At 50.0% G+C, this 22,513-nt stretch overlaps 3 protein-coding genes across 3 annotated transcripts in view; 1 reads left to right on the top strand and 2 right to left on the bottom strand.

Annotated features, from left to right (window-relative positions):
• LOC125948476 (tyrosine-protein phosphatase 99A-like) overlaps positions 1 to 20,539 on the top strand; it is a 40,065-nt gene extending 19,526 nt beyond the window's left edge. The window contains exons 6-16 of the mRNA XM_049674592.1: positions 1,731 to 1,918; positions 4,110 to 4,224; positions 10,961 to 11,167; positions 11,244 to 11,521; positions 11,615 to 11,731; positions 11,809 to 11,951; positions 14,404 to 14,696; positions 14,763 to 15,529; positions 15,599 to 15,895; positions 15,969 to 16,237; positions 16,323 to 20,539. Of these exons, the coding sequence (XP_049530549.1) occupies positions 1,731 to 1,918; positions 4,110 to 4,224; positions 10,961 to 11,167; positions 11,244 to 11,521; positions 11,615 to 11,731; positions 11,809 to 11,951; positions 14,404 to 14,696; positions 14,763 to 15,529; positions 15,599 to 15,895; positions 15,969 to 16,237; positions 16,323 to 16,944 (3,296 nt within the window). The 3' untranslated portion in view covers positions 16,945 to 20,539. The remainder of the gene's footprint in view (positions 1 to 1,730; positions 1,919 to 4,109; positions 4,225 to 10,960; positions 11,168 to 11,243; positions 11,522 to 11,614; positions 11,732 to 11,808; positions 11,952 to 14,403; positions 14,697 to 14,762; positions 15,530 to 15,598; positions 15,896 to 15,968; positions 16,238 to 16,322) is intronic.
• Positions 20,540 to 20,591: 52 nt separating this feature from the next.
• On the bottom strand, positions 20,592 to 21,748 carry LOC125948479 (probable methyltransferase-like protein 15 homolog). Its single transcript, XM_049674596.1, has one exon. The coding sequence runs from the start codon at positions 21,746 to 21,748 to the stop codon at positions 20,696 to 20,698; it is 1,053 nt and encodes a 350-aa protein (XP_049530553.1). The 3' UTR covers positions 20,592 to 20,695.
• Positions 21,749 to 21,838: 90 nt separating this feature from the next.
• Positions 21,839 to 22,364, bottom strand: LOC125948481 (ubiquinol-cytochrome-c reductase complex assembly factor 2). Its single transcript, XM_049674598.1, has 2 exons — positions 22,268 to 22,364; positions 21,839 to 22,205 (listed from the first exon to the last, which is right to left on the bottom strand). The coding sequence occupies exon 2, from the start codon at positions 22,185 to 22,187 to the stop codon at positions 21,861 to 21,863; it is 327 nt and encodes a 108-aa protein (XP_049530555.1). The 5' UTR covers positions 22,188 to 22,205; positions 22,268 to 22,364; the 3' UTR covers positions 21,839 to 21,860.
• Positions 22,365 to 22,513: the final 149 nt, after the last annotated feature.

The following is a 22,513-nucleotide window of genomic DNA, read 5'->3' on the forward strand; positions in this document are numbered from 1 at the left end:
AAAAGTAGTTTCGTTGGTAGCCGAAAATAAACAATTCAAATCGCTCGCTAACGCGATGGATTGCAGGACTGGCCATTGGGGCCAATGTTCATCTTAGCTCAATCCAAGCAATCATGCCTGCAGTATCGGGGAGGTTTAATCGAAAATGGTCGCTCTATTTGTCGGTGGGAAAACATTTCCCTTGCTCAATCTGTTGCTCAATATTAGTCTCGAAAACATCCTCCATCCGGTTGGTCCATTAGAAAAGACATGGTTCTGCTATCTCAAAATTAACGAAGTGAAAAAGATACGAAAGTACAACAACTGTCCAATGGAAGTGGAAAAGCTGCAATACTTTTGCAAAACTCGATTACAATTTTTTTTAAATCAATTGCTTCAGTTTATTTAGTTTATAGTTAGTTTATACATTTCCAAATTAAAATATACTTCTTGCATAATCTAATTGCAAAGAAACATGTCTATTATTTTCCAATTAGCAGAGTTTATTGACAAAGATTATGACATTCATGTTCTGCTTTCTTTATTTCATTTCGTGATTAAAAGTGAGACAAAATTTCTTTCTCATGTCATTTCACATTTGCTTCCTGTTTGTTGAACCTTTGAAAAGTTGTAGTTAAAAATTCTGTTGAAAAAGAAAGAATTTTAAAAGTATCTCAAAATTTTAGAAAAATCTTTTCTTTGATTCGAATAGAAATATTAAACGTGATTTAAAAAGATCGAGGAACTTACAAGTACAGACGCAGGATAACATATTTTGTAGCTGAATTTTCCCGCAAAACTATGTATATATTAAATCATACAAAACCATACATACTAGCAGTGATTACACCAAACAACACACTTCCACTCCCTCGCACGTCACAAAACGTGTCAAAAATGTGGCGCATTGTTTTTGTTTCCCCCTTTTCTGATTTACTTACAAAACGGCCACTGAATGCCCGGCACACACAAACCCGGCATCCGATCGAGAGGTTCCGTGCTCGGGACCATCAAAAACAACTAAGAATAAAGTGGATAAAACAGAAAATATTGCTCACTCCACGCTCGACGCGCTCGATGGAAAAATTGATTCAATCGAAGAGCTGTCATAATTTGTTCAAACAAAGAAGGCGAGGACGTTACGAAGAAGGCCCTACCCCCTCCCCCAAAACCCCGTTCTACGTGAGCAAACGGCCATCATCTGGTGGAGCATTTTCTTTTTTCGCTGTCCCGTTCCTTTGCCGGATTCCGCTTACCCCCTTTCTTTACGGACGTAACGGGCGCTTAATTCAATTTCCCGTCGCAGTCCAGTCGCCCGGCGGAGAAGTCAGTCAGTCCGTGGGAAAGCGCTTTATTTTGGGTTAATTTTTCATTTCCGCTCGACGACGTCGTCCGTAGAACGGTCCGTCCGTGGAACGGGCGGAAGCAACCATGGAAGGATGCGATCATGAGGCACTCGTAAGTGCCGAGCAACGAGAGCGCTCGCGATGGATGACCGCGTCGCGACAAGGATCGGCGAGCACATCTCCGCCTCCCACCCCCCCCCCGGGAATCTATCTGATGATCAAACCAACCTAATACCATTAGGTGTCTCCCAAAGGGGGGATGCATGCGCGGTGCATCTGCTCTTCCTCTCTTTCTCTTTTACTCCCGGAAATACCTTCCAACCATGTTTCCCGCTGGTATTTATATTTTTCCCATTTTTTTCTCTCTTTCAATTTTCGATCCACGGACCATGGCCACCATTGCAGCACCGACGGGCAAACCGGTAACAACAATCGCGCACAACACGTCCGCCACCTCTGTATATATCTCGTGGAAGGCACCGCCACCGGAATCGATACTCGGCGAGTTTCTCGGCTATCGGATAACGTACCGGCCCCGGGACTACCACACGGACGACGTCAAAGAGATCTACATCCGCGATAGTGCCGTTGAGGTGAGAGGAACGAAATTCGATTTGCTCGCTGGCCAGAGTCCTGGCGCCAGGCTGCTGCTGCTACTGCTGCTGCTGGTGCTGGCGTCCGTCTCGTCTAGTGTCCGCACCAACTCCCTCTCCTTCTTCTCGCCACACCACGCCATGGTGAGAGTGAGGGTGTGTGTGTGTGTGAGTGTGTTTGTCCGCCAAGCTTGTGGTTCGTGAAGGAAGGAGCATAAGGACATAAGGAGCGCGACCACTGAATGCAGCAGTAGAAGCAGAAGCGCCTGGCACTGGACGGTATTACACTTCTGACCAGCTGCTCTTGCGCTGGTATCCTCGCACCAGACGATGGTCTTTCGGACGAAAGTGCAGCGCAAAACACACACACACTGGTGCACTCTCGGGGGAGCTTGTCCTCGATCATACAGTTCAGTAAATTATCCAATTTACAGCTGAACCTCCAAACCAGCCACGTTGGTCCATGGCCGGAAGAGGAAGCAAACTTTCACTCCACATACACACACACACACGGGCACGGTCCATACACACACGGAGTGAAACTTTAGCGACCTTAATGGATACCGGAGAGAGAGTAGATGTATGTGGATGGAAAAATTCGATTTAAATTTCCACTGCCACCACCACCACCACCACCACCATATTGGACACTGGCACAGGAACGCTTTGCGGTCACTATTCAACCAACCATCCCTCGGAGCCAGAGGTCCCTCTGTTATCTACGGCGCTTTTGCAATTATTACGAAGCTCAGTTGGTTACTCGGCTCGCAGACTTGGACACTGTTGCAAATGTGTTGTCTGTGTAACGTCACCCAAGTTATTCGGCAAAAGGCGTCCAGAAGTATTCTCCGGGCGGGTGTTTTCCCAACCAGTGCAATCCATTTCATGGCAGTCTGACCTCCTCCGGGCGACTCGAAGGCGTCTCCAAATTCAATTAACTCCGTGGCTCAGTGGCTCCGTGACTCCGGGGCATGTTCGCTCGCCTGCCCTCCCCCCCCCCCCCCCCCACAAAAATAGTGGGTGACAGCAAATCGGTTGACAGTTCATTGTTTGACCTGGCAATTGCATATTTTTATGCAATTTCCACGTGACTTGATACTACGCTCTCGCCGTGCACAGGAGCGCGCCACAGAACCAGAACGTCGTCGTCATCGTCGACACCATTCTTCTGTCGCCTTCTGTCGGCACGAAACAGGCTGCCTCCACGAGCCTGCACGAGAGACCCGGTTTGAAGAAAGCCAGAAGCTGGGGCCACGCCCGAGCACACCAGCGCAGAAACCAGGGCGCTTTGCTTGTGCAGTGAATTCATTCATCAGCAAACAATGCATAATAATTATGTTTACACACGTAAATGCACCACCGGCACCACCAGTAGCATCGCGCCATCAGGGGGTTGGCGCATCGGAATCGGAATCTCGGGAACATCCGGACCTAGCACCCGGCGTTGTTCTAGCTGGAACGGGAAGTCAACAGTTCATGCAGCACTATTGGAGCGTTGAAGCACATGTGAAATGTGCCAGGAGCCAGGAGAAGTGTGCCATGACTTCTGGCCATGGTTGCTACGATCTCGCTCAGGTCGCCTCGACGTCGTTCTCGTCGTTCTCGTCGTCGTCATCGGCTATGCCAAGTCTGGGCGGGAGGAATGTCCCTGATGGTTTATGGTTTAATAGCTTCCTCTTTGCGAGTGGAAAATCGTGTTTTTTGGAGTCATGCTAGGGTTGTGTGGGGAGGGGAGGGTGTTCTGACGCTACGCGAAGCCATGATTATACAAGTGGCACCCCCCCCCCTGGATGGTATGCTGGAGGACGAGAACCGAGAGTCGAGTCAAGCCATAATTACCACTAATTTAATGGTGAAAATTCGGTATCCGGTCGGGATAACTGCGCTTTCGTCCGCAAGGCCGCGCCCCAACTGCTGCGAACGGCGTCTGTGTGCCTGTGGGTGTGTGTGTGCCTGAAGTTCCAAAGATACCGCTGGTAGCGGTACTCACTGCGAAGGTGCCAAGGATTTCGGGCTGCATTAATTTTCAAAAAACCCTCCGCCTCCTGCTGCTGTACACCACAAGCTACCCCACAAGAACCCCTGGAGCGCTTTCCGGCGACCTTGATTACTGCTTTTCCTCTCACTCACACCCTGTTTCTTTCTTTCTCTTTCTCTCTCTCTCTCTCTCTCCATCTCTCTGGCAATGTAGAACCACGAAATACACAACCTCGAAACGTACACGCAGTATCTGGTCTCGATACAAGTGTTCAACCCGGAAGGATTAGGACCGCCGACCACCGTGCTGGTTATGACAGATGAAGGAGGTAAGTGGCACAACTACACCCCCCCTTGCCCCCTACCTTCCTCTTTTCCACGATGGGAGAGAGTGAAGTGGGGATTTTAGGTGATTTCCCCCCACAATTTTCCACGGTCCACGTTTTCCTTTGTCCGGTGCGGGTGTTGTTTTCGGTTTTTCTCGAGCATTTTACGGACGGTCGTCGAAGTAAAGGCGAAGGAGAACGGATCGAATGGGACCTCCGGAGCCTACCCACAAAAGCAGTCGCCCCATTGGAAAAAAGGGTCCCGGAGATTATCTGCCGCCGCTAGACCACCTTCCCTGCCTTCTGTCTCGCGTGCAGCACATCTGTCACAGTCCAATCCCTCCTGTCGTCCAGGAGCCAGCGCCACCGTCGCCGCCGCAACTTTAGAGGGTCCTGAAAAGTGGAAAATGAAGACACAACTCACACGCACAACTGCTACTCTAACGCTATACATTAGATGCACAAAAAACTAAACAAAATACCCCCTCGGAAGCATCTGGGTATTACTCATACAAACACAACTACACCTAACGAACGGAACCGAAACCACAGGTAGCGCCGTTCGTATATTCCATGGCAATGGGGCTTAGCGTATTGTCCATGATGGTCACGATGGTACGCTGGATGCAGCGGAAAAATCATTGGAATAATTGAGAATACACATATCAAAAATTCCGTTAGCCTCGAACGCGCAATGTCGAACAAGGATATCAAACGGGGGTCAGGACAACGATCTAGCTCGTTGCTCCCGGGAAGGGAAGATCGTTGTACGGCATTTCATTTCCAATTCAAAATTGGCCCCTTTACTGGCTCGCGCTACACACATTCAGGGTAGTCGGGGCACCGAACTTATCCTGACTTATCGAGCCTCGAGAGGTGTCCTCTCCATAGCTTAGTATAGAAGCCATCGCTAGTGGCGCTAGAAAAAAAAAACACGCGCCCTGTCCGTCCTGCCCTGTATTCAAATGTCCAAACGACGGTGGAAGGTGTCAGATAGAAGAAAAAAAAACGAACCATACACGGCATTAAAAAAAACCCGCCACGATGCGTCGCTTTACCGGAAAAGCCGTTTTACAGGATCTTGTTACTCCGGGAGTGCCGGTTTTGCGTATGTCCGGCGCGACGATTGCATCGACGGCGCCAAAACGGTGACCCGTTCTATGTGAAACACGGGGCGCACCGGACCAACGATACATACATCATCATTTAGCAGGACGGACGGGGGTCCTCGTGACCATCATCGCCACGGTCAGATCACAGACAACGGACAGTGGACACACTTTCTGGGGAGGGGGGGGGGGGGATTGGGGCTCTGCGTCGTTCGAACACCGAACACGAGCGCGCGTTTCGAAATCTTGTTATCAAGATTCCTGGTGCATATAGCGGCGTTACGGTTTGGCGGAATCGGTTTTAAACCGTTTGATGCGTACCGGTGGTACCACTATCCATCGTCGTAGTAGTCGTAGTAGCCGGGGCAACGGGTTTTAATTTCCTTCCCGTAACGAACGAACGAACGAACGAACGAACGATCCCGTGCCGTGGCGTGGATCGTTATTGCAATGGTTTTTTTTTTTCGCGAAGCACAGCATGACAGAACCCTCGGCTAGTCTGGTGTACGCCACGGGGCCCAGGGTTTCCTCTTCGGGTAAGTCATCATTTTTACACGCGAAAAGACACACACACACACACACTATACGAATGCCAACGATGGAGCACGGAACGTCCTTCGACCTATGGCTCCCCGGGGGTATTGCACATTCGCGCGATCGTCAACTTCCATGATGCCGAAGGTGAACATGTGCTCACCCTCCCGCACTCCCCTTTGTGTCATCTGTAATCCCATCTGTCATGCAATGCTCCAAACCCCACCAAACTAATCAGCACGGAGCATCGCGAGCGCGAGCGCGGGCGCATCTCTTACTGCTGACAGCTTTTACAGCGTTCGCGCGATTCGTCCTTTTTATAGCCCTCCAGGACAATAAGCCAAGCGCGACGAAGCCAAGACGAAGCCAAGCTACAAATCACTTGCCCGCTAGGCGGTAGTGTACTGGTGGCTGGTGGCTGGTGTCTGGTGGTAGTGCAGCGGGTACACTTTCGCAAAATTATGTCAAGAAAAACAGTAAAAAACATGAAAGTAAAATCCTTCCGCGGTATTAATCCTGCGACATGTCACGGCACCACCAGCACCAGCAGCAGCAGTTTTGCAATTTGCTGCACGCGAAGCCAGGTCAGAGGCTGAATGGTCGGACTTGGGCGGCCGTTGTTGTCTTCACTGTTGGCACTTGTGTGTCTTTCGATGTGCACACGACTGGAAGGATATTCCTGAGCTCCAGAGACAAAGAGACTCTCATCAGACACACACACACACACACACACACACTGCACTGCATTGCACTGTCTGGGGGAACAAAGGGGTCACGCGCGCGTATGGCCTTTTCCAGGGGCAAGAGAAAGAGGAAAGACAGGAGTGGGCCCTGGTGGACCCACCAGCATCCAGTCGGCGGCGGGTCGCATCCTCGCTTAGATGCCGGGGATGTATAAATGGTTCATCATTAGCAAAGTACATCTTCCCTTTCGCTCGAAAAGGGGAGGGGGTGAATACATAAAAACGGGAGATGATGATGATGAGGCAGGAAGGGAGAGAGAGGGGGGGCCGGGGTCGTGAGAGTCACACAAGTCCCAGGCGCACGGCAATGGCACCATTTGCGACAAGCGAACCGGCGTACAACCAGATTGCAAGATGTCTTCCCTTTCCTCCGGGTTGCTGACAACGACGACGACGACGACGACGACGAAGACGAAGACAAGTACGAAGAGGATGGCGGTAATAATAAAAAATACCTTCAAGGTGCAAGCCGTGACCAGCTGCGCCAGCAACCAACCAACCAACCAACCAACCAACAACGACGACGACGACGACAACGACGAGGGGCCGCGATGGCGACGCGTCCAGGATGAAGAAGACGAACTTTGTCATCCCGCCCGCCACTCCAGACGGTTGGCTGGGTGGTCCATCTACGTCTACGATGGCTTAGCTCATCCCTCCCCACCCTCGTATAACCCGTTCGAACGAGCGAGAGAGAGTGAAGAAAGGGCTGAAGTGGGAAAAAATGACATCCACATAATGAGCTTTGTTTTCCATTTTAACTATGATTGCGACGTTTCCATCTTCGCTAACGATCCGGTGGGAGAGATGGGAGGGGAGAGGGGAGCCAGTGGACACGTCCTTCCTTCTCGTTCCCCCGGGATGAACCACTTTTTACTGCTCCAGACTTACCGGGCAGGACTTGCTTTTACGCCCTGGTGCACTCGGCTGTCATCGAGCTGCTTCGGACTGCCACTCGGCACGGGGTGATGGAGACTTTCCCACCCTACCCTCGGGGTAAAAAGCTACTTTCAACCCGTCCATCCCGGCCTTCCCTATCCCTTCCTACCTGCCACAGGATCATCACGGCAATCGGATCGAAAGCTGTGGCTCACTCAATCCGGATTCCAACCGCCTCAGCCGCTACATCGTTGCCTTTGTTTGAGAAATGCGATCTAGAGTGTCTCGCATGACGTGCTGCTGCCATGGCAACCCGGGAACCAATGATGAGCAGCGGAAGGAAACGGCACACCGAGAGCACTTCAATATTAAGAACTTTTCCCCGAACTAGAATCGAAGAAGCTGATTCGTCGTCGATCGATGAGCTTTGGAAATGAGTCCGGGCAGAGGGATTTCTCTGACGTCTTTGTGTGTAATGCGTGCCTGCCGGATGTGCGTACTGCTGCGATTGATTTCCGGCTTTTTTTTCTGGAGCTTCTGGAGGACCAGCAGAATAAAACGCGACAGAAACTATCACTGGTATCGCTCGGTACGTTCACTGGTCCGCGATTACGTGACTGGAAAGTCACTTTAAAGCCATGCCAAGGAGGTGTTGAACGGACAGGCCATTTGCCGCCTCAAAACCCCCTCTCGGGGCAATAGAATTCGAAGAAATGGACTCGTTTCGGGGACAGAACGCAGCAGTACCGTGCCAGACAGACTGGCTGGCCTTTCGTTTCTGCTTCTTTTTTTTTTGGTTTCTTGTCCACGCGTTCCAAGAGCATCGATCTGGTCCAAAAAACGACTACCTAATAGGATTACCGGAGAGCCGCCTCTCCAGCCGCTGCTGAGGGCCACACCGTGCTACAAAATTGCACTGGCAGCATCCAGCGGAAAGAAAACTGCCCCGAGGTACTAATTTTCCATTGGTGCGCGCGCAAAAAAAAAACTTTCCCAACTCCCAACGCCTCTTCCTCTCCGCAAAACTCTTCATTTTGGTCACCCTCCCCATTCGGCTTGGCTTGGCCGATTGCCCTCCACAAGGGGCAACTTTTCCACGTATTTTGATTACCGAGCTTCAATTTCCTTCCTTCCACTCCTTTTCTCCACGTCTCGCTCGGTGTGTCTCTGGTTTCTCGCTCACGCCAGCACGACTGGCGACAGACATTTATCTCCATCACCGCACACTTCCGGCTGTGCCCAGTGAAGCGCAAACGGGAGCCTTAAACCCAAGTAGTGTGCCCGGAAATCCAGAGGAGACTGCTGCTCATTCAATTATAGAAGAAAATTATCGAATTTTCACATCTCGGCCAAAAGTGAACTCTGACCGTCTCCGGGCCTGACCGGTCCGCCGGCCGGCCAACCAGCCAGCCAGCCAGCTGGCATACAAAAGGGATTCCGGCTTTCATCAAAGCTTCGATGCCGGTCCTCCCGCTCTCGTCTAATTATTATAATCCTTTATTTGCTTTTGATTGCCCCGGCCACTTTATGCAACCGGAACCGGCCAGCCAGTGTTCCCGAGTGCGGCTGGTGAATGCAACGAGAAAATAGCAAGAACGAAAGCGAAGGAAAAGTGCTGAGCGACGCATTTTTTGCTATCTCGGAGTTGGGGAATGAGAAAAAGGGGGAGATGGATGAAAAGGAGGTGTCGTCGTCGATACAGCATCAATGCGGTTATCTTTGGTCGAACGTGGAGGGTGATTCTTTTATCAGCTCTACGTGTTTATCGCAATTTTAAAGAGGCGTTTTATAGCTACAAAGTTTCTTGTAGAGTAACTGTTTGATGATCGGCTAAAGAAATTGCTTGTTGATGACTTATTAAAACTCGACCACTTCATCCGCTGGGCTCCAAAACCGCAGAAAAAACGGCCAAATCAAACAACGGAGCTTCGGCGTGGCGCCTGTAGAGGGCGCTGCAATCTTGACTCCTCGACCGTACAGTATAAACTGCTTGACAGCTACATACAACAACCCTGGCACCCTGGAACAACAACCCTGGAGCGCTCGCCGATTTTCCCCCGATTTTCCTCGATTTTTCCGCAAACACACGGTTTAGGGCGCTTTCCGCGAGTGTTTTAGTGATAGCGACTAGAGTAGTGCGTGACTCCATCAAAGTTCGCCTGTTTAAATTCACGGTACCACGCGAAAAAGGTGAAAATCGGTAGCTGAAACGGGAATAAAAGCCCAGCATCTGCATTTCCACCCGCCGACGTCCCACCCACCGCCGCGCTCTCGTGCTGTTCCGGAGGGCCCCACAAAAAACGCCCAAAAACACAAAAAATACGCCCGTACCGAGGTGCAGCATCAACCCGTTCTCGGGCAGCAGCATGATTCATCTCGGGCGCTCCGTAATTGATTAAATTGAATTTATAGAAGCCGCGAAGGGGGACGGGTCACTTAACAAACTGACCTTTTGCGCTCCACATTTTTTGACTCCCCCGCTTGCGGTCCGCTGTAGAGTGTTGCAGTTCCCGTTCGTGCGAAAAATCCGGTTCGAAATGGTACGACGAAAATCGGAAACGTGCTGCTGCTGCGCCGCTAGCGTTTGCGTAGGGAGTTCGGTGGTTTAAGGAACTCGTTCCGCCTCGTCGCCGCCGTACGGGAACCGCCGTGCCCGTTAGTGCAAGTGAAAAAAAAACAAGAACCAAAACCGGCCTTCGCGAACAGGAGAGAAAAGAAAACGGATCCAGAAGCGGTAAAAGAAAACGGCTTATCTCCGGGGCCCGACTGCTAAACTTCTCCTGCCCAGCGTCGGTGACCCCGCGTTGTGACCCGCGCTTTGGGCGAGAGAACAAAGGAGGACGCGAAAAGAACGCGAAAAGAACATGGCGTTGGATCGGAGGACGAAGACGAAGACGACGGTGGTCGCGGGGATGTTGGTGCTTCTTCTGCTGGAGATCTGCGGTGCTTCTCCCGTCCAACTGACGACGACGACGACGACGACTCTGGCTGACGACCAGCAGACCTCGCTATCTTCTCCGATGATCACTACCCCGACCGCGTTGCCCCCCGAGCAGACCGTGGAACAGCATCATCTGGATTCGGAGTCCTCGCTGCGGTACTCTGATGGACGATCGGATGAGTTCGATCAGGAGGAGAAGGAAGAACCGGAAGAACCGCTCGTTTTACCCGTAAAATCGACCTTACCAAAGGGGATGTCCCTCACGACGACACCGGTCGTGCGTGTCGTTCCGATCGGCGGTGCACGTGCCAACGATGAACCACACACCTCCACGCATGATCCAACGTTTTCGGCTGACGATGAGATTGGTAATACACCTTTGAAAGTGCGGAGAATACTAGATCCCATGACCTCCTGCCGGGAAAAACGTGTTTCTTTCATGTTGCTGCGTCTCTTTCCTGTTTTTTGTTTTTCTGGATCGTGAAGAGTTTTATTAAAGTGTTTCGTTTGTTTGCCGTGTTGTTGTTTCGCAGAGCCAAGCCCACCACAGAACCTGACCGTGCTGGAGGTGACATCGACGACGATCAAGCTGACCTGGCGCGAACCGGAAAAGGCCAACGGGGCAATCCACGGTTACCGGGTGTACTACATCCACCTCAATCAGACCGAGCTTCACATGCCCATACTGAAGCTGAGCGAGATGCAGAATTCCGTCTACCATTACACACTTTCCAACCTGAGTAAGTAGCGCGTGATAACGAGGAGCAGGAGAAGGAGGGTTGCAACCCCATCTTACGCTCTTCATTCCTTCCTTAGAACCCTTTACGGAGTATCGCATTCTGGTGACGGCATTCACGAAGAAACACGACGGTAAACCGTCGGAGGTAGCGCAGCGAACCGACGTCAGCGGACCGAGTGCCCCGAAGGTGGTCAATCTAACGTGCCACTCGCACAACGCACTCTATTACGGTTGGCGCATTCCGCAGACCTTCTACAACACGATCGATCTCTACATCATCAGCTACCGGAACATTGCGTATCACGAGTTCCGCGAGATACGCATCACCGTCAATGCGTCCATCTTGGAAACCTCGGTAAGATAGCCTTGGAAGCATGCTACCCATTGTCCGGTACACGCCTAACGAACCCGCCTCTGTCTGTGTTTTTTGCCTTCCTTTCCGCTCCAGTTAATCATTCCCAATCTCACCACCAACTCGGTGTACGAGGTGAAAGTGCGTGCCGCATCGTTCAGCGTCATCAATCCGAAGCAAATCATCCTAGGCTCGTACTCGGAACCGCGGAAGGTAAGTTCGCCAAAAATCGGATTTGATCACCCACTCATCGCCACTCTCCCTGTCTATCTCTCTCGCTTATCGCGCAGATTTCCCTGCAACCCAATTGCGAGAAGGCACCACTGACGTCACTGCGGCAGGCCTACGACGACTACAATCTGGCCGTGCTGGCCGGCATCGTGTTCAGCTGCTTCGTACTGCTGCTGATAGTGCTGGCGCTGATACTATGGAAGTAAGTCTGGGGCCGACACACGGATCAAGCTTCGCTTGCAATGCACGAAATACCGTCCCTTAATTCCCACCCTCGAGCAGGGGGTCGGGTATATCGATTTTGCGTGACAATTTGGGCAACAAACTGTCGCATGTGCAGGCATGTGGCGGAACTGTTCCCACTTCCCCTTGTTCCCAGTTTCTGTTACCTACACTAGGCAATCCAATACGGTAGAGTACGAAGCCCGCTAAAACGTGACTTTCCGCGTTCCTTTAGCGACTAATCAGCCGTTTGCCGCACGCACGCATACTAATGGGTGCATTATGTATGGTAGTCGGGCGATAGTGTTGCGTTGAGCTGCACCGGCCGAGAGCGGTAGTGGGGCAGTATACGGCCCGGCCCCCAAATGTGCCGCTTGTTACCAGAATTGGACACCCATCCCATTTCACTCGCTAATAGCTTCACGTGTTTTAATAAGCGACCATGCGCATCTTATCACGATGCCACATTCTTGTGCCAGCCAGAAAAAGAGACAACAAGAGAGAAAGAGGGAAAGTTAATAGGAGCGAAGGAGAGGGGATCTGAGCGAATTCAAATCGAAGCGTCAACCACCCTGCTATCGGCCTGTGATGCAAATGTTTTAATGGAATTCATATTTTTTGTTGCACACCCGATCAGTCCGTTGCAGTCATCGAGCAAAAAACATGGGTAAAACACTGGAAAGCATGGCATGATTTCTCCCAAGCGCAAACCGCGCCTCTACATATATCTTAGCACCCGAGCGAAACTCTCTCTTTCTCTCTCTCGCAGTTCCTCGCGCGATCGCCGCGATCTCTTCTCCGAGCGCGGCTCTCACGATGGGGGCTTCGGCCCCCCTGCAATGCTCCCCTTGAGGTGCGAGATGCGTAAGTCCGCGACGACGACAACAAACGTCGCGAACGTTGCTCAGTGACAAGGACAACTTTACGCGGTCGAGCTGGACTGGGTGTGGGTGACATTGACCAGCTTTAAGTGCGTTGCAAGCGGAGCGAGCGTAAAATGTGCGCCATAAGCTTCCCCTAACGATCTCTAGCCTCTTCTGGATAGTGTGTTAAAGTGTCTCCAGATCACTGGAAGGTTTTAAACGATCTGTATGATTCATGATTCGTGATCTGCAACTGCAGCTGTCAGCATCGCAAAACTGGCTTTAGTAGTGTGTTCGTAAGAACTTCGGTATACCCTTCGGTGCACATTCCAGCTGCTGAGCTATACTTTGCCTCGCAAGTTCCGTTGCGATGGCACCGTGGTGTGGTTGGATGAGGTGAGTGTGTTCCACTTCCGCTTTCGTGAATCGTTATTCTGATACGCAAGCGACCGCATTGGTATTCCCATTCCGTTTGGGAATATATTGATCGATCACCTGGTCCCCGTGTTCGCTTCTACGTTAATTAGTGATCGACTGTATCGTGCAGGACGGCCAGTGGGGTATATCAGTGGCGATATCGGTACCCAGTTGTAGCATTAATTGATTTAGCGAACAATCTCGCACACACAGTGCCCGATAACATTTCCTTTCCGCGCTCTCCGTCTGCTGTTTCCTTCCGTGCGAACTGCGGAGTGTCGACGTCAATCATTCAAACTACATTATCGTACCGCCAATTACATTTCAAACCGTTCGAATACCTTGTCTGGCTGTGAATCACAAACCCCTGAACGAAACGCTGATTATCAAACACATCTGAGTGCACTATGGTGTGTGTCGCTATTGATTATTATCGGTGCTCGGTGCTAGTATTAAACGGTAAGAGTAGTCTTTCTACGAGAACAGACCACATGGTCAGACGTAGAACTTCTCGTTGTGTTCATGCTTTTGGTGGTTTCGCGCTGCAGGCGGCTCCTGATTTATGCCATTGTTTGTTGTACCACAACACAGAACGTACAGGCCAACGGAACCGCGTAGTTTATCGTACAGCGAACAGACTATCATTTTTACGATCTTCCTACTCTCTTATCGTGCGCACGCTGTACTGTGTGCTGTGCGTCCTTCAAGCCTTGTTTGTTTGGTGGACACCACGGCAACTAAGCGGTGCGGCGCGAGACGATATTGTCGGTGATATCGGTGTTCCTGTGTCTTGTGCTCTGACCCATGCCCAATGGTGATCGTGAACCGGCGTAGCGACCGTTGGTGTGTCTTTTAATTGACCCAATGATCGATCACCGGGAGTAATAGATATCGTGTATGCTAACTTGCCGAAAATGGATATGATATATTCGTGTTCGTAATTGTCGTGCAACGTAGCATGCTTGCTTCTGAGCAAAGCAATCGTTGATTATCAAAAAATCGTATGTTGATTTCCAAAGTGTACTTGGGTCTTCTGAAGTTATTCCACTGCACTCGCTAATAGTGAAAAATTGTGAAGAAGATGGTGTGAATTCATTATTCGATAGCATTTTACTAATAATCATATCGATTGTGTGTTCGTGTCACTCACAGAAAGTGCTTCCATGCTGCCTACTACTATCTGGATGATCCACAACCCTGCCAAGGATCACAGGCCGGATTGATTGATTGGGAGGGTCCGAGTGACGTTGGTGGTGAAGTACGTTGCCCCGTGCCAGTTGCCGATTTCGCAAAACATGTCGCGCAACTGCACGCCGACGGTGACATCGGGTTCAGCAAGGAGTACGAAGCGATCCAGGGCGAAGCGTTGAACGATGAGTATCCATCAGAGAACTCGCAGCATCCGGAAAACAAGGGCAAAAATCGATACCTAAACGTGATTGCTTGTAAGTAGCGATAGTAGTGACCGGGCCGACCGAGAGAGTATCAGAAATGTTTTGCTCTCCTTTCAGATGATCACAGCAGGGTACACCTTCGGCAGGTACCGGGCCAGAAGAAACATCTCGATTACATCAACGCGAACTTCATCGATGGCTATCAGAAACCGCGGGCCTTCATTGGTACCCAGGGCCCACTGCCCGGTACGTTTGATTGCTTCTGGCGCATGATCTGGGAGCAGCGGGTCGCAGTGATCGTGATGATAACGAACCTGGTCGAACGGGGTCGCCGTAAATGTGATATGTACTGGCCAAAGGATGGAACCGAGACGTACGGCATTGTGCAGGTACGGCTCGTTAAGGAGGACGTTATGGCCACCTACACCGTGCGCACGCTGCACATCAAGCATTTGAAGATGAAAAAGAAGAAGCAGTCACAACAGGAAAAGATCGTGTACCAGTACCACTACACGAATTGGCCGGATCACGGTACGCCCGATCATCCACTACCGGTGATCAATTTTGTAAAGAAATCAACCACCGCTAACCCACCGGACGGAGGACCGATCGTGGTGCACTGTTCGGCCGGTGTTGGCCGTACCGGCACGTTCATCGTGCTGGATGCCATGTTGAAGCAGATCGAGGCGAAGGGTACGCTGAACGTGTTTGGCTTCCTGCGGTACATCCGTGCTCAGCGCAACTATCTGGTGCAGACCGAGGAACAGTACATCTTCATCCATGATGCGCTCGTGGAAGCGATCGATAGTGGCGAGACGAACATCAAGGCGGACGCGATCGGTGGACTCGTGAACCATCTCGATTATATCGATGGCCAGTACAAGGTACGTTCTTCGTCGCGAGATCCACGATAGTTATGCGTCGATCTCTGATCATCTCGTCTCTCTTTGTAGCTCATCATAAGTTACCAACCGAAAGAGATCAATCTAACGTCCTCACTGAAGCCGGTCAATGCGATCAAGAATCGCAGTTCGCTGGTACCACTCGAGGGAAGCCGTGTCCACTTGACACCCAAACCGGGCGTTGAAGGCAGTGATTACATCAACGCCACCTGGCTGCACGGGTTCCGGCGGCTGCGAGACTTTATCGTGACGCAGCATCCACTGATCGAAACGTTCAAAGACTTCTGGCAGATGGTATGGGATCATAATGCTCAGACGGTTGTGCTGCTCTCATCGGTCGACAATATGGTATGATGTTACGACAACGCAACAGCGAAGGATTCCATTTATCTCTCTCACACTCTCTTTGCTTTCTCCGCAGTCTTTCTTACAATTTTGGCCCAATGAATCGGAACCGATCGAAAGCGATTACTATCGTATCCGTTTGGTTTCGGAAACCTCGGAGGGTGATTATATTGTGCGCAGCTTCGTGATACAATCGATACAGGATGACTACGAACTGAATGTGAAAATGTTCGAAAATCCAGCCTGGCCCGACATGAACAATACACGCTCGATCTTTGACTTTGTGCTGCGGGTCCACGAACGTTGCAGTGAATACCGGAATGGACCGATCGTCGTTGTGGATAGGTTTGTAACTAGCACACACTAGTGCCGTGGATCACTATACAAGGGAACATGCTTCTAATATCTGCTCCAATATCATCATACACAGATACGGTGGCTTCCAGGCTTGTCAGTTCTGTTGCATCAGCTCGCTGGCCATGCAGCTGGAGTATGACCGAACGGCCAACATTTACACTTACGCCAAGCTGTACCACAACCGTCGACCCGGCATCTGGACGTCGTACGACGACATACGGCAAATCTACCGAATACTGTCGTACATGCCGCCCGATCTGGGCCTGCTGCGGTGTACCGAGCTGCGCACCGAGTTCGACGATGCCGCCATGATGACGGCCACACCGGATCTGTACAGTAAGATCTGTAGCAATGGTAGCATCAACAACCAGTTAACTGGTGGAACTGGAGGCGGTGGTGGAGGCACTCCCGATGCCATTGGAAATGGCACGACAACCCATGCCAACGCACCAACCATGCAGCCAGCATCCGGTGTAACGTCGAACAATATGGCGAATGCTCAACCGGTCCATATGGCAATGGGCGGTGGACCACCACCGCCTGGCGTACAGGGAGTCGGTGTGGCCGCCACGGCTACTACGCTACAGAACGGTGGTACAGTAATCGTGAAGATGAATGGCGAAGACAACGACGAGCTCTCGGTCGTGGTTGCCACTGGCAACCATCACCTAAACCTTGATCACAATCAATCGTAAGCGTCGTATCCCCCACCGGTTGATTGAATATTTAGCATCTTCTAGTGCTTATCACGTATTTAAGTGCGCATATTTTACAGTGACTATCAGGCTACTGTGCTACCGACCATTGGCCAATGGTGCATTTGTAGCACTCATTTCCATCTGTTCTCGCAACGATTTTAGTTCCCTTTCCTTACGACTCTTGCTCGATCAGTCGAACAATTATGTTAGGAGATGTTTAAGCAGTATTTTAACACTTGGCTTGTTGGCAAAACCGGCAAGGAAAACGATCGCTGAGAAGGATCTATAAATTGTGAGCTATGTTGGAACAGTCGCGCCTATTTCTAGTCGAACACATGGCGGCGCTAGAGTCTGGTTTGGTTTGGTGCAAAACGTGTCCTTTGCAGCAATCATAAAAGCAAGCTTCCATTTTGCCGATGTTCCAATAGTATTAATTTAATAATTTCCCTCCAACAGAGAGTGAGTGAGTAAGTGGTTCTCTGCTTCGCTTCCAGCTCACGAGGAAAATGTCATCTCTAGATAATCATATTGATTACGATTACGAAAGCCACATTTTTGACTTTGCTGAGTCCACGGCATCTGTCTGTTGGACGTTAACATTCGGAAACATTTACATCTATATTATTGAACAAAACACTGAAAACATCCCATAGTTTTACGACACGTGCTTTTGGGCAATATTTTACAATCGCTACTCAGTCGAGATACTTTCCCTGTAATTAGTCCTGTGTGTCCTTTTCTATTGCTGTGTTATGGGTTTCATCTGTAAATAAGTCTCACAAAGCATTCGTATTCTTTAAAACAAAACAACCATTACGATACTAACTGTCTAGCAGAAAGAGCATTCGATCGGTGAGGCATTCGGTGCTGATCAGATCATTTAGGTTACCTGTAACTATTAGCTTCGTTTAGTGCTTAGTTAGTTTTCCAGAGTGTACCGTAAGTCTCAAACGAATGTGTAACGAACGCTAAGAGCAAGAACAACGATTCAACCGAATGAATTTTGCTATTGCTTACGTCCCATACTCCGCAGGCGCCGAGATGAAAAGCAAAACCGAAGCTAACCGTCCCTCTAGCATCATTCGCGTAGGGCCATGATCTCAAACATAAGGGTCAATAATTGTTCACGACAAAATCCGTTCCTGTTTTTCCTACTTCTTTCCTCACCCAATCGATTGGACGAACTAAAACGAACTTTGTTAACCACATACGCGACGAGAGGAACTGGAGTGGCAAAACTGCACGATGAGATGAGATAAAGACTGGTTTTCTAAGTTTCTTATTATCAAACCGTATACCGTTGGCTCTAGGAGTGAATCAAGGAAGAACATAGTGAAACACAATAGTCAGACAGCACCATACCCCGAAACAGTTGGACCAGGGGCTTTTCCAAAACAATTCCGAACAACAGCATTTTAGGACGGGGTATGACGTATATCTGCCACGCGCGTATCTACAAAGATTCACATTTTACAAGCAAGACGAACCATGGAGTCTATAACATTCGTTCTACATCCAGAATACAATGCATTTACTGTTTAGCATAGTGAATATAAATAGCAATCACGAAGGATACGGTCAAGCACACATCCGTGCCAAAACGAAACTCGGAGCTCGGTGTTCACCGGACACCCCTCGAAGTAAAGTAGAATATTTAAATCAAATAGATAATGATAAACCACAACCACTTTGAACGAGCAGCATCACTACTGAACCCTGCGGGTAGGAGGCGAACTTTTCCATGTTTTCTCTGCCATCACCCATAATTACGATTAGCGTGGCCGTCACCAGCACAGCCGTGAATCATACAGTTGATAGAAATGGTATCGAAAGGGCAGGAATTGAAGAGCCGAAAGAACCAAGAGCGAAGCGACATACTAAGAGTAGCTAACGCGCAAGGTCCTTATCCTGCCGCGACGTTTGACGTTAGACGCGAAATATTCTGGAAACGCGTGTTTCACCCTCCTTTGTTCCTGTGACTCCCAGTCCTCTTAGCACGATGCTTGATAAGGTCGGATTCTTAGTAACCGGTATTTAAGTAAAGATTACAATTGAACACTGAAACACATTTAGTAGTTTAGAGCTAACGTACGGCGGCTAATGAAGAAGATTGCCAGAGTGGCAAAGGGAAACATATTTTTCTTTTGTTCTGCACTCTCTCTCTCTCTTTCGCCATTTTCCTTACGAACGGCAAATAGTTCAATCAGCACGATTCTCAATTGGTTCTTAGGTTTAACTAAAGCGTGACCGTAGTAAACCCCGCCTATGCATGTACACCGCAATTCAGCAATTTAAAGTTCCTTGCCAACAACCGACACCACTAGAACACGCGATTGGCTCTTGCGACAAGCAACAATGAGCGTCGTCGCCACAGTATAGCGGTGAAGGCCGGCATCCTTCATCATTCCCGGGTTTACGCTCCGAAACAGTATTATAAGTGACGATTGGTTTGGTGACGGCTAGACGGCTGGATAGTGCCAGCATAGCAAGCAGAGTGTAGGTAGCGCACCAGGAGCCTCGCTCACCAGAGGTGCCAAGTAGCCATTGAATTCGATCCGTAAAACCGTAGATTCGCACCATCACCACTTTCACCCCGCCGGTAGTGACACCGGTGCGTGCTCGGAAAAGCATGACGAGGTACATGATTAGTGAAATTCATTCGGAACAATTAGGAAAATTTACCTACGAACAGAAAACACATTCGCGCGATTCCCGTTCCTTCCCATATATTAAGCAGGCGTAGGAATGCCGGAGAAAGAACGATCCGGTTTGTATGTAAACCGCCCCGCACACCACAAACCGGTGGTGTTTCACTCGTTGCCGTACTACAACAGAAAAATTAAGAACAAATTAAAACCAAATTTAAAAGATAGACTATAAGTTAACAATCTATGAAATCTAGCGAGAGATAATAGCGAGTAAGTAGAGGGGAGAATGGCAACGAATAGAGCTGTAGCAGGCGCACCGTATTGCTCGCCGATCAGCAGCAGCACACTTCGATTCGTCATGCAGCCATATGTGTCACATGCAGCGGCAAAATGGAGAGAGATTAGGGTTAGCATGTTGAAATACTCAAATGCAGATGCAAGATGGAACAAGAAAACACGGATTGGTAAATAGATACTGCATTTCTACTTTGAAATACGTAGCTGTAGAAAGAAAACTTTAAATAATCCCCTCAAAACTGCTGCTGCTGCTACTGTACGTGTGTAAATGGTGAAGTGAGGCGAGCACGGTTGGAGAGATTTTTTAATGGATAAAAGAACAGAATGGATAGACACGACCCAAGAACTGAACCGCTATGGAGCCGGATAAGAAATAAGGTATAAAGGAAACAAGAGGTACAGTGTGGTTGCAGCAGCAGCAAGCCGTGCTCTTCAATCGCAGAGAACAAGCAAGGAACCGAACGTACGGACGTTGTCACAAAGGAGTCACGCCGTAAGCACAAAGAAGACGTCTGCGCTAAGACCACGTAGCGAGAGGAAGCCAGCGTTCCTGCAATTAGGAAGAAATGAATAAATACTTGTAATATTTTATGTGAAAATTCAAACAAAACCGATAATACAAACCACAGCCCATGGGTTACCGTGATTTCCATGATTTGGATTTTTTATTTCTTTCCCAGCTTAATATGCCAACGATGCTTCTCATTCGTGTGTCCGCGATGCACTATCGATCGGAACCTGGTTCTTTATTGCTACGGAAACCTCTACCATGACTGCTACTCAGACCTTTTCTAAAGGAACACTCAACACAACCGTACGGCTGCTCGCAGCTTCGCCGATCGACTCCGGGGGTTAGCGGTCACTTCCGCCTCCGATGGTACAACGACATGTTTGGTAAGCTGCCGCCAGTTCGGTTTCATCATCTCCTGCATTGTGTCGTTTTCGTGGGCAAGCGTGTGGCTGATGAACTGTAGCGGTACCCGGCTGGCCACATCGTCCACCACATGCCCCGTCAGATGCCGCTTAACGATCGTGTCTTCCAGCGAGTGGAACGCGATCGTAACAAGCTTACCGCCCGTTCGCAGCAAGTGCTTCGCCAGCACCATACCGTAGTTGATCTCGTTTAGTTCGTTGTTGACGAAGATGCGTAGTGCTTGAAACGTTTTCGTTGCCACGTGCGCCGGCCGGCGTAGCTTATCCTGACGGTATTCGAAGGAACTGGCGCTGGAGACGGGACCGGTTTCGGTTGCTTGATTGCTGCTCAGACAGTGCGCTACAATACTGGCCAGTTCGGCCGTCGTTTCGATACGCTTCACCGTAAACCGAGCATTCACGATGGCGCGAGCAATTTTCTTGGCCTGCTTTTCCTCCCCGTACACCTTGAGAATGCGAGCCAGATCTTGCTCCTGTACGCGTGCCAACACTTCCGCCGCCGATAGCTGCTCCGGACAGCGATCCTTATCCATGCGCATATCCAGCGGGCCATCGTGCGCGATCGAGAATCCGCGTGCTGCCTCATCGAACTGCATCGAGGAGCAACCGAAATCGAAAATGATCCCATCGATAAACCGTTGCCGTCCGTAACCCTCAGGAAGCGTGCGTAACAGTGAGGGCAACTCGGAAAAGCGACCCAGCACCGGTAGAATACGACCGGGGTATTCAGTGGCCATCTCGCACGCCAACCGGTGCGCATGTGGATCGCGATCAAGTGCAATAATTGTGGCACCGGGAGCCGCATCGAGAAGGGCCCGTGAATGACCCCCAGCACCGAACGTCATATCGATGAAGGTTTGGTTGTTCTGTGGTTCTAGAAATCGGACCGTTTCTCCTGCCATCACCGGACGATGCGGCGGCATTCGAGATGCAGGAGCTGCAGTTGCATGTCCTCGTCGGTTATTATGGGTGGACCGGGTTGCTAACGTTATCCTAGAGACTACTCGTGCCGTCGTCCACATCATCGTGACTCCCTTATTCCTCCTTTTTGCTACTCTGCTTGTTTTGCAATATCTGCAGGAACTCGGTAGACAGCACTTCACGGCACTGTTCGCCCGACAGACCGGTGGCGGTAGAGCTAAGCGTACGCGGATACTTCTTGGCGTGTACGTCGTTCACGATGTTCTCCAGCGCCCGGAACTGGCCGTTCAACCGGTCGTCCTTCACGGCGATAATGTTCGACGATCCAAGTACCGCCTTCAGCTGATCCCGCAAATACTGCCCCAAATCACGGCCTACTTTGCTCTTGTCCAGCGGCCACCGCTCCAGCAGACTGAGGAAGTTCTTGTAGTGTTGGGACATAATTTCCACTACCGCGACCTACGGCACAAATCGACAACATTAGCGATCACGAGGGAGAAAAAGAGTCACAGAATACGTACCTATTGTGCGTTCTTCATCGAATTTCACCAGAGATGTAACACTTTTTTCTGAAAATCCGTGCGCGTTTGTTTTGATTTCAACGCCATTTTGACAGCCGCAAATGTTCAGCGCAGTGTACCAGCGCGCGACTCCTTTTCGCGGAAAACGGAACGAAACGGAAAATTTGTGGATTTTGTGGAATTTTGGGAATTTTTCAAGACAGTAATGATTTCGGAATCGAAACAGGAAGATTCAGTTATTAAGGA

The sequence above is a fragment of the Anopheles darlingi genome, chromosome 2 (genome assembly GCF_943734745.1).
Source record: "Anopheles darlingi chromosome 2, idAnoDarlMG_H_01, whole genome shotgun sequence".
Lineage (NCBI taxonomy): Eukaryota > Metazoa > Arthropoda > Insecta > Diptera > Culicidae > Anopheles > Anopheles darlingi.

What these genes read in the sequence shown, in the direction of transcription:
- LOC125948479 (XM_049674596.1), bottom strand. Translation starts at nt 21,748, where the DNA reads ATGCCGCCGCATCGTCCGGTGATGGCAGGAGAAACGGTCCGATTTCTA.
- LOC125948481 (XM_049674598.1), bottom strand. Translation starts at nt 22,187, where the DNA reads ATGTCCCAACACTACAAGAACTTCCTCAGTCTGCTGGAGCGGTGGCCG.